Here is a 12338-nt window from a genome sequence, read left to right as displayed (position 1 = left end):
AGATTGTAATACCATTTAAATAATTTGATTTTTAAATAATTGTTTGGGACCATTATGAATTAATGCAATTTATGTGTGTTTGCAGAAAAGCACCCTGTAAAGAATGTAAAGAACTATGTGCAACCAAGTAGACATTATACTGGGGAAATACAAGTGTATAGATTTAAGTAAAGTATATTAATTTTAATTAGATTTAAACCTTTGAGTTTTAAGTGTAGTTTTAATCAATATAATGGGGTGATAAATACCTCATCTTCTTTAAAATGGAGTATCATTAAGGAAATTTTATTTTACTTAACATTTCAAGTATAAATCTAAATGACATCCTTTCCGTAAGGCAAAAATTTCCACCCAGATATTTGTAAAGCCTTTTATTACATAGCAAAGAATGGATTTTTATATCAAAGATTCCTTGTGACGAGGTGCTCTTTATTCTCACTGATGTGACAATAATTCAGTTCGATAATAAATATAAGTATATAAAAACAACTAATTTGATAATCTGTGTCAATTTTGATGAATCTGAAACTGATCATTTACTCTATATTTAACTACGTTATCCAGAATTGAAGGAAAGAAAATGTACCAGCAAAACTAAATACAATGATTAAAATGGAGAGGTGTTTAAGACAACAAACAATAGTGTGAAAGAGATAGATTCCTACTAATGATTACATTTTATAACCTTGGAGTTATACATTTTATAACTTAATACCATGCTTACTCTTGAGTTTACCTGTAGTTTGGTGGCATCCTTGTATGCATACAGAAAATATAAAAGTAAAATCAAATTTTATTTTCTAAAAGTTGTTAGTATGTGTCTTCAAAAAACCTCAACATACACCTTTATAAAATATAGGTATCTGTCATTAGAATAAGGTTTTGTGTTTTTGTTTGTTTGTTGTTTATTTATTTATTTATTTTAGAGCAATATTTATTATTTATTTATTTATTTTAGAGAGTGGAAGAGAGAGAGCAAGTGCAGGGAGGGGTAGAGGGAGAACAATATTTATTTATTTTAGAGAGTGGAAGAGAGAGAACAAGTGCAGGGAGGGGTAGAGGGAGAACAATATTTATTTATTTTAGAGAGTGGAAGAAAGAGAGCAAGTGCAAGGAGGGGTAGAGGGAGAGCCTATCAAGCAGACTCCCTGCTGAGCACAGAGCCCAACAGGGGGCTCAGTCTTACCACCAATGAGATCATGACCTGAGCTAAAACCAAGAGTCAGCTGCTCAATGGACTGAGCCACCCAGGGACTCCTTTGTTATTGTTTTTGTTTTTGTTTTTGTTTTTAAATGCAAACTCTATTACTGAGAAAGTAGTTCAGCACATGACTGAACTAGGAAAAGAGTATGTATTATAATACTAATTTCAACTTATTGTATCTGGAACAAGAAATCTTAGTTAAATCCTTTTTTTCCCCTTCCTTTGGGAAAATTTGATGTGGGTAAACTTTTGAAAAATAAAATTATGTAAGATCCTTTTATTGTATTCAGAGGTCTGTACTAAAAAATGTTTCTGCAAAGAGCGGACTTACTCATTAATAGTCCTCCTTCCACTTGGTTGATTGTGTTGAAGTACAGGAGATTGGTATGTGAGTTAATTTGCTTTCTGGCAATAAATACCCATTTTCCTTGAAGGTGTAATCATAGATTAATGAGGAATGTGCAACTTGCATTTAAAAGAAAAATAAAATCTGTTGTCAAAATTGAATTACACACCACCCGGAAGTTAACTGGTAACTAATGATATTTCTAACTTGGGAAAAATAAAAATAAACAGAATAGAACAAACATACTTAAAAAAAACACCCAATATTTACTATATTGAGAAGGACTTTTCATGTCCCAGAATTGGTGACTATAACCCAAAATTGAGGACAAAGAGGAGTCTAGTATCCCATTGTCTGTTCTCAAAACGTTTCCATAGAAAGAGAAGATCAGAGAGGGGAATGGATAGAGTAGCACAGTGCTCTTGCACCTACCCCTAGCCAGGTGACGGGCAGTACAAAGGAATTACCTATTATTCGTGGAGAATAGGAATTTTTGCAGGAAGTGGGAACTAGCATCTTCTTCCCTGGTTAGATACTTGCTTATGTAGTTTCCTGTGATTATTTGAACATGAGGAAAAAGGAATTAGAGAAAAATGGTAGAGCTAGAAATCAGTCTTCATCTCCACGCATGGGTTTTCCACAGCACAATTGATAGTGTAAAGAGATTTGAGGGCAGCCCAGTTGGCTCAGCGGTTTTGCGCCGCCTTCAGCCCAGGCCATGATCCTGGAGACCCAGGATTGAGTCCCACGTCCGGCTCCCTGCATGGAGCCTGCTTCTCCCTCTGCCTATGTCTCTGCCTCTCTCTCTCTGTGTCTCTCATGAATAAAAAAAATAAAAAAGTAAAAAAAGATTTGAGCTATATTTCTGGTACCTCATCTAAGTGTGTTGGCCACAAGGTAAGGAAACTTAAGAAATTAGACTGTAGGATCTACCATGGGAAATAAGATGAGGGAAAGTGGAAGAGAGTTTCTTGCTTATCATATATGTACCAAGGCTCATCCTACCTACCCATAAAGGGTATTCATGTGTGCCTACAGGACCCCTCCTTCATAGAGGAGGGTGATGGCCAGTTAGAGTTAACTTTGAAGAGCAGCAACATCCCAGAGAGAATAAGCCTGAGCTGGTAATATTCGAGTTTCAAATTGGGTGAGACTGTTCTTTTTAATAACTGAACATGATTTGAAAGACATGGGACCTTCTAAGACCTTATTCAAAGCTCTTGAAGACTTTGACTTGGGGTTTGTAATTTATTTACTTGACTAGATTTAGTTTTCCCTTTCTCTTAAGCAATTTTCTATCATCTTTCTGTCTACTTCCCTTTTTAAAAAGTTTTTTTTCTCACTTAGACATTTGTTTATGGTTTAAAATGCAGAAAATAGGGACGCCTGGGTGGCTCAGCAGTTTGATGCCTGCCTTTGGCCCAGGGCATGATCCTGGTGTCCCTGGATCAAGTCCCATATCGAACTCCCCATGTGGAGCCTGCTTCTCACTCTGCCTAGGTTTCTGCCTTTCTCTCTCTGTGTCTCCCATGAATAAATAAATACAATGTTTACATAAAATGCATAAAATAGCAGACACAAGCTTTGTTTCCTTATAAGTTACCCATCAAAGTTTTCCAAGGTTCTAATGACTGTGGTTTTGGGTGCCTGAATTCTACAGCATTTCTTTCTTCAGGGGAATAGACATCTCAAAGAGCTTCTTTCTTTTTCTTTTTCTTTTTTTTAAAGAGCTTCTTTCAACTATCAAGCATATACTTTTCTTCTGTACTCCATTTATTGTCTTAATAGAATATTTATTTTCATATTCCTATTATTGTTTTCTTTATTCTAATACCTTTATAAACAGCTGGAGCTGTCAATTATTTTGGAAATAAAATAAAGGTGGACATAACCCCATCTAGGAAGGACTGATTACCATTGAGTTTTCAGTGAAAATGGTAGAGCGGTCTAGAAAGGGTATGAAATACACTAGACTGTTTATTTTACAGGTTGGAGTATACTTTGAGGTTGACAGTAAATGCACAAACCAATTATTTTCCCTTAAAGTTCATTTGATTAGTGAAAACACATGTTAAATCTTCATTATTTGGCTTTTTGTTATTTTCACTAAGCTTTCCATTCTGCGCTTTTTGTCCCTAATATCTTCAGTGTTTTTACTGCTGCTGAGGTTAAATTTATTTCATGTCCATTAGTGATTGAGGAACTCCGTGGTTTTTTTTCTTTTTTTTTGGTCTAATTCTAATGGCAAATTCATCATAGTGAAAGTAATTGGTTAGACCTAAAAAATGATTCTGGTGAAGGAAACAGGTATTAGATAATTAGGAAAGCTGAACATTTGGTAATTAAGCATGAAGAACATTGTTAGATTATTCTTTGTTCATTTAACCAAACATTTATTAAGCACTTACTCTATGTCAGAATGGATGTCAGGATTTCAAAAATATAGTGGTAAACAAGACATGATCTCTTTCCTCATGTGGCTTATTTCTTGGGGAAGGAAGACATTAAGGAGTAATTAATAGAATTTAGAGTTATAGTATCATGACAAAAGTACAGCACTGCAAAGCTGAGAAAGAAAATGAGTAAGCTGTAGGTGAAAGAATGAGTAGAGTGTAGGAGATGGAACAACATTGTGAAAAGGCCAAGGTATAAGAAAGAGTTTCTTCTTTAAGGTAAATGAAGGAGTGCTCATGGTTGGAGAAACCAAGAGAAAGAAGACAGAAGTAACAAAAGAAATTTGACAGACAGGCACAGCGTAGGTCAGGAGGGCTTTGTAATGATAAGAAGGTTTGCCTTTTTAAAATGGAAGAAGGAATTCCTTTAAACATTTTCAACAGGAGAGTGACTTGACCTGATTTGAGCTTTTGAAATTCACTCTTACGACAGCACCATTAACTGATTTGTAATGTCCAGTACTGGAGGCAAGAAGGCAGGAAGATGGGTTAGGACTATTTTAAGACTTAAAGGCTGATGGAAAAAGGGACAAGTGGTGAGTTCCAGAGCCACTTAGATGATGGAATTAAAGAATTCTCTTGCATAAGTTTGGAAGTATCTTTTTATTTATTTAATTGTTTTCCTCTATTCAAAAATAATCTTGGATCAATTCAGCCTAGAAACATAAAGATAAGATGAAGAGAAAATTTAGGTAGTTGAAGACAAATAAAAGGTTTTTTTTTACACATCTACAAGCCGTAAAATGCCCTTTTAAAAAAATGAGATATAACTGGCATGTAACATTACATTAGTTTCAGGTGTACAACATAATAATTCTATATATATAGGATTATATCTATCTATCTATATATATATTTAGAGAGAGAGAGAGAGAGAAATGTTCATGACAATAAGCCCATCCATCACCACAAATACTTATAATTTTCTTTCTTGTAAGCAGAACTTTTAAGATTTATTCTCTTAGTAGCTTTCAAAGATATAATATGGTATTATTAACTGTAGTCACCAGGCTGTGCATTATACTCCCAAGACTTATTTACTTTACAACTAGAAGCTTGTACTTTTCACCCATTTTCACCCATTTCACCCACTCCTCCACCTCTCACCTCTGGCAACCACTAGTTTTTTCTCCAAATCCATAAGTTCATTTTTTTTGTTTCTATTTTATTAGATTCTACATATAAATGAGATCATATGGTATTTGTCTTGGTCTGACTTATTTCAATGAGCTAATACCCTCAAGGTCAATCCATGTTGTAACAAATGGCTAATTTTTTACATTTCTCAAACAGTTAACATGATCTAAAAGAGAAAATTTTGTGTATTTACAACTAGCTGAACTTAGAGATTCTTGCTTACCTATGAGGGATATTTGAAGAAAGCATAAAGATGTCTCCTGGGGTGGAAATATAAAAAAGCATGAGAATAAGCAAATGATTTAAGGAACTCCATCTGAAATGTGAACTTAGATTTATAATTCTCTTGAATAGCTTTTAGTACCCTTGTGTGACAATGATTTGACCCCGTGCTACTTTTTAGATCTCAAAGAAATCATGATGAATTACTGGCACCTTCTCTTACATTTCCAGCACTTTAAAAGGATTCTATCTGCCAAGTATCATCTTGCCAAGTAGCAATGTTGAGCATAACAAAGATTTTATTTTTGTTTTCCAAAGGGAATGTTTTCTCCACCAAGAAAAATCATTCTTAGGAAGTAGTCATTAGGTATAGCCAGATGAAGTCAATAGTCAGAAATGTTTGGTTTTATTTTTTATTTCCAAAAACATATTAATATTACAGAAGGAAGAGTAAAGGTTTTAGGAGACTTAAAGTTCAATAGGTTGAGTAGATATGTTAAAATTGGCTACAAATGTAATGATGAAGAAGGTATAACAACAAAATAGTGGAAGCTAACATTTACTGAGGGATTACTGTGATCCCAACGTCTGCTAAGTGATTTATTTGTATTACTTCATTTTACCTAATCCAGTGAAGCTGGTACTTTTTTTCACAGCTCTTAATGGTGCAGAATCAGGTGCCTGGTGGCTCAGTGGTTGAGCGTCTGCCTTTGGCTGAGGGCGTGATCCCGGGGTCCTGGGATCAAGTTCTGCATCTGGCTCCCTGCAGGGAGCCTGCTTCTCCCTCTGCCTGTGTCTCTGCCTCTCTCTGTGTGTCTATCATGAATAAATAAATAAAACCTTTAAAAAAATGATAGGTACAGAATCACTCAGAAGTTACTTAACAACCCAAGACTGCAGAATTAGGTTTCAGATCAGTAATCACTTCAGGGTCCCAGCTCTTGATTTATTTTTAAGGATTTTATTCATTTATTTTAGGGAGAGGCAGAGGGAGACAATCTCAAGCAGACCTACCACTGAGTGTGCAGCCCAATGAGGGGGCTGGCTCAGTCTCATGACCTTGAGATCATGACACTGAGATCATGACCTGAATTGAAATCAAGAGTTTGACGTTCAACCAACTGAGTCACAGAGGCACCCCAGGGAGTGGGGTTCGTTCTTCTTGGAGTTAGAACTTAGCACCTCATGACTCAATTAAGAAAGAATGAAGTACAAGTGAAACATGCCTGGAAAATAAATGATTTTTTAAACCTCAATGACTCTTTGAAAATATTAACAAATGTATTGTCTCTAATAATCTTTTAGACCAAACAGATTTTTAAATGGCTTTTTTTGAACCCTGAGTATAATAGCTATGACTTGTATGCTTTTATCCATTCAGAATCTTCATATATTATGATGAAATATTTTGATATTTATATATTCATCATTTTGCTTCTTAAAGTGCATTTCTCTTATTTACAGACTCTATAAGCTTTATTAAAAATTACTATAAAAATGGGAAAGAAGAATTATTGTATATTCACCATGCTTTTTTCATAGGTTGACTTTTTTATATATTTCCAAGGCCACTGAGCAGAACATTCTAGAAAATACAAACAATACTTTCTGTGATAAATTTAGATTCTTTTAAAAAATACTTCTGAGATCTCTTTGAAGACCTTTTTTGTCATGAAGAGGTATTTTTTCTTAACTGCTACACAATTGGAAGAAAGCCATTGCCATGATAGAGGCAGAAATTAAGAGTATATTTCCTGTGAAATCAAATTGATAAGTTGACATGTAGACATTTATAATTATAAATACACAGGAAAATCAGTTACCTGCTGGAGCCAAAGAGGTATCATAAATGAGATGCAATGGGCACTATTGAGACTATAAGACAAGTATAATACAGAGGATGTGCATGACAAGATATACATAAACAGAAATTAAAATGAAATGATATATCTTGATTCATAGGATAAATGCTTTCATTACCTGGAAATCTAAGAATCTACCATCTACCATCTTTCAAGCTTATATATTGTGTTATTTTCAAAATTTCTGTAGTGATTCTTTGTATTTGTAAACAATATCATCATTTAGAGCAGCACACTTACTTCTTTGAATTGTGCTTAGCAATTCTTCCTGTAGGGAAACTTTAGATTATGTATGAAAACTGATTTTTTTAACCACATTCACCATATTTTTCTCTTTGTGTGTGTGTATGTGTGTGTGCTTTTGTTGCAGAGAAGGTCAGCAATCGCCAGAACAGTGGCAGAAGATGTATGGTAGATGCTCTGGCAATGAAGTATACCACATTGTTTTGGAAGAAAGTACATTTTTTGCTGAATACGAAGGAAAGAGTTTTACATATGCCTCTTTCCATGCGCACAAAAAGTATGTTTCTGCTTCCAGAGTGGACTTACTAAAAAAATTAATCATACCTTTTAAACACAGTTTTCTAAGATACAGCTCATATTGGTGCTCATGAGTTGCAAGTATTCTGGAATTTTTAACATAATTATTGAGACATTTGAACTCAGCTTCTGTATGGTCTCTACAAGTTAAGGTTGTTAGGTATATAAAGTATCAGTTATTAGGAATATTGACTTTAGTAACTTTTATGTTATCTTTAAAATATGTTAATGCATTAAGAATTCACAAATACATGAAAGTGAATATTCTTTAGACATTTAATTCTAAAGAGCTGATTAAATATGTAGACAAAGTCATAATAACATTTATAAAAATCTAGACATTTAATAAATCTTGCTTTGTCCAAAGAAATAAGTTAAAAGGTAAATAATAGTACCTTCTAATTCAAACATGGAACATATTATTTTTCCTTTTTTGAGAAAATTTATTTACTGAAGAAACAAAAATGCATGTTTATAATGAAAGTAATATATTATCAGTATTATAAATATACATATAACATTTTTAAGGTTTGTATAAATCTAGTATGTTACACTAATATTTAATATATTCTACTTTAATTCTCAATATGATTCTATCCATACATGTACTTTTGATATTTAAAAATATTTTTAAGCTAGATTTATTTGTGTAACTATAAAACATATTGAAATAAAAACATTTGGGACATTTTGTGTTTGGAGCATAACCTGAAAAAGTATAAAAGAAAAATTTTTTTAAAGATTTTATTTATTTATTCATGAGAGACACACAGAGAAAGGCAGAGACATAGGCAGAGGGAGAAGCAGGCTCCCTTTGGGAGCTCAATGCAGGACTTGATCTCAGGACACCGGGATCATGCCCTGGGCTGAAGGCAGACACTCAACCACTGAGCTACCCAAGTGCCCCAAAAGAAAATCTTAATATATGTTACATCTAGAGGTTGATATTTCTCCCAATTAAGCTGTGCACCTACTCAGACTATTAATTTTTTTTCTAAAATTCAGAGTAAACAAAATATGGTGAAATAGAACTAAAAGAAATTTAAGGACCCTGTTTTTTTTTTTTTTTTCACATGTGACCTTGGGTAATTTCTTCTTTTAGGCCATGGCTTCTATACATTTTGACTAATACTGTTTCATGTATTTTGACCATGTAAAGATATACATTTATAGTTAGACACAATACACACATGTAAAATTTATAAAAAAATTCTTACTCTTACTAATAATACACACTCTGATGTTTTTCATTGTCTGTTCTATTTATTTTTAAAAGTATATACACACACACACACACACACACACACACACACATATATCTTAATCAACTGAATTGATTTCACAACATACTAAGGTCAATTTCTTTTCCTGGAAAAATAGGAAAGTCTTGAGAGTCCTTTTTTTTTTTTTTTTTTTTTTTTTTTTTTGTCTTGAGAGTCTTGAGTCTTGAACTTGCAGGATCTTTTCAAGCTTCATTTAAAAAAGAATTACTTTTAAAGAGTTTATTTATTTATTCATGAGACACACAGAGAGAGGCAGAGACATAGGTAGAGGGAAAAGCAAGCATGCTGCAGGGAGCCTGATATGGGACTCCATCCCAGGACCCTAGAATCATGACCTGACCCAAAGGCAGATGCTCAATCACTGAGCCACCGAGGCATTCCTCTTTTCAAGTTTTAAAATGCTCTGATTTGGGGTTTTAATTTTTTCTGCTTATTAATAATTTACTAATTTTCTTACATATGTAAACTTAAAAACAAACAAAAAACCCAAGAGCTTTGCTGAATTACAATTCTTAAACTTTTCATTTATTTTTTAAATTAAGGTTTGGAGTCTGCTTGATTGGTGTTCGGAGGGAGGATAATAAAAACATTTTGCTGAATCCAGGTCCTCGATATATTATGAATGCTACAGATATATGTTTTTATATTAATATTACCAAAGAAGAGAATTCAGCATTTAAAAACCAAGACCAGCAGAAAAAAAGCAATGTATCAAGGTCATTTTATCATGGACCTTCTCGATTACCTGTACATAGCATAATTGCCAGCATGGGTAAGTATAAATAATATGAAAATATCATATTTCTTTCTTTAAAAAGCATAATAAGTAACCTTCAATGTTTGTTAAAATTTCAAAGTCAAATTTCAAAACTAATTTGTGTGTATTTAAACTTGACGTAACTAAGTATACAGAACAAAGGTTGTTAGCTGTTAAACTGGTAAGAAATTAACCTAATTAAAAATTATCAAAAACTGTTTCATCTTTCTGATTAGGATATAAGCACCTAACACTTCGATTTTTCTTTTGTAAATTATCAATAGAAACTATTTCAAATATTCTCCATTTTTTACAAAACTCTTCTTCCATCCTGTATCTCAGTCTCACCATTGAACCTGGCTTTTATGACACAGAAGTAAAAAAAAAAAAAAAAAAAGAAGAAATGGATCCAGACAAATAAGAATTTCCTTTAAATGTGCTACTACACTACCTTTAAACCTACCAACATTCAGTTTTAGACACAAGGAAAATACATTCTTTTAACTTGTAATATTTTTTAAAAGACATTTATTTATTTATTTTAGAGAGAGAGCAAGTGAGTAGGAGAGGGGCAGAAGGAGAAGGTGGTGGAAAGAATCTCAAGCAGACTCCACGTTGAGAGCAGAGCCTGACACAGGGCTTGATCACTCGACCTTGAGATCATGACCTGAGCCAAAACCAAGAGTTGGACGCTGAACTAACTGAGCCACCCAAGTGCCCCAACTTATACTATTTTAAACTTCACTTGCACAATGGAGCCATCTCTTTTACCTGCTCTGGGACCTCACTTTTTACTTTAATTCATCCTTATTTTCTAACTTTTTTTTTTTTTTTCAAAATCATTGCCTCATTTCTCCTTCCCTCCCTCATCTCTCTCTTTATGTCTCTGTGTATTTCTTTCTTCATAACTCTATACATGCTCTCTCTCTCTCTCTTTCTCTCTCTCTCTCTCTCTCTTTCACACACACACACACACACACACACACACACGGACCTCTTGGCTTGACATCTTCACAGGTAAATTCCTTGAAGGAGCTGTCTTTAGTTGCTGGTTTGAAATCTTACTGTCCCCTTATGCCTCTACCTGATTTAGCCTGAAATCTCCAGTCATTATATCAGTACTCTGGCAAAGCCACCAGTTTATTTGTCATGAAATCCAGTGGACAGCCTCACAACAGAGGACAGTGTTAACCATCTTCTGCTCCCATAGGTTGACCTTCCCTCCAAAAAGTGATGATTCTCTTATATAGATCCTTAACTTAAATTTCTCTTCACAACAATATAGTAGTTGTTTCTGTCTGGATGCCTCATAGGAAAAACCAATACAGCACATTCAAATTGAACTAATCTTTCTGCCCTTTTTCAAAATCATTTCCTCTTCCATTCTTTTGGCTAAAAAATAGATGACACATTTTAATTTGTAAAGTCACAATTCTGACTTTTCACTCTTCCTCTCCTCTCATACCTAAGAATTCACCTAATTCTATTATTTCTTAAAAATATTTTATTTATTTATTCATGAGAGACACAGAGAGAGAGAGAGGCAGAAACATAGGCAGAGGGAGAAGCAAGCTCCATGTGGAGAGCCCAATATGGGCCTTGATCCCGGGACTCCAGGATCACGCCCTGAGCTGAAGGCAGATGCCCAAGTGCTGAGCTACCCAGGTGTCCCATCACCTACTTCTATTAAATCAGATCATTGAGTAGCTCCAAAATCATTCCCTTCTTTCTGTCCATTGTCTGTATGATCATGGTCTGAGAATCCACCATCTTTCCCCTCAACTGCAGGATCATCCTCCCAAGCTTCTCTCCATGCTTCCAGGCTGTCCTGCACTCTTCTCCACCTTGCAACCAGAGTAATAATTTCACATAATTTTGATAGTGTCATTCTCTTACATAGATCATTTGCCTTACTGGGATGCCTGGGTGTCTCAGTTGATTAAGTGTCCAACTCTTTATTTCAGCTCACGCCATGATCTTAGAGTTGTGAGGTTGAGCCCCATGTCAGGTTCCATGCTCAGCAAGGAGTCTGCTTAATATTCTCTTCCTCTCTTTCTGCCCAATCTCCTACCCCCATGTGTGTTAATCTCTCTTTGTCTCTAAAATAAATAAATCCATAAAAAAGGAAATCATTTGAAATGTTTCTTACTATCCTAGGGGGAAAAAATCTAAATTTTATAATATTACATGGCTTATGATTTATATGACCAAAATTTCTTGTTTGTATGAGGCAATCCCAGGATAGTCCAGTTTATATACATTGTCCTGATGTCATTATTGAAGACTATCCTGACTTTCACGAGTATCCTAGTTTAGAAGATAAATCTCACATTTAAGTTTTTTTTTGTTTGTTTAATAATTCCACTTTAATTTTCTAGTTCTGTATTTTACTATTTCTTCAATTGCACTCCTAAATCCCAATCATACTAAATTCCTTTCAACCTTCACTAATGGTTTTTCACCACTGGACTTTAACACATGAGGTTTCCTCCAACAGGATCTACTCCCCAGCCCCCAACTTTGCCTAGGTAACT

General features: G+C 34.2%; 1 protein-coding gene across 9 annotated transcripts in view; it reads left to right on the top strand.

Annotated features, from left to right (window-relative positions):
* Nucleotides 1-12338, top strand: part of KCNT2 (potassium sodium-activated channel subfamily T member 2) — a 375231-nt gene that overhangs the window by 253746 nt on the left and 109147 nt on the right. For all 9 annotated transcript variants that reach the window (XM_072814992.1, XM_072814994.1, XM_072814987.1 and 6 more), the window contains 2 exons: nucleotides 7595-7744; nucleotides 9590-9819. In XM_072814992.1, the coding sequence (XP_072671093.1) occupies nucleotides 7595-7744; nucleotides 9590-9819 (380 nt within the window). The remainder of the gene's footprint in view (nucleotides 1-7594; nucleotides 7745-9589; nucleotides 9820-12338) is intronic.

Source organism: Canis lupus, chromosome 38 (genome assembly GCF_048164855.1).
Source record: "Canis lupus baileyi chromosome 38, mCanLup2.hap1, whole genome shotgun sequence".
In the NCBI taxonomy this organism is placed as follows: Eukaryota; Metazoa; Chordata; class Mammalia; order Carnivora; family Canidae; genus Canis; species Canis lupus.
The sequence above is the reverse complement of the archived record's forward strand: the minus strand, read 5'-3'. Positions and strand labels throughout refer to the sequence as shown.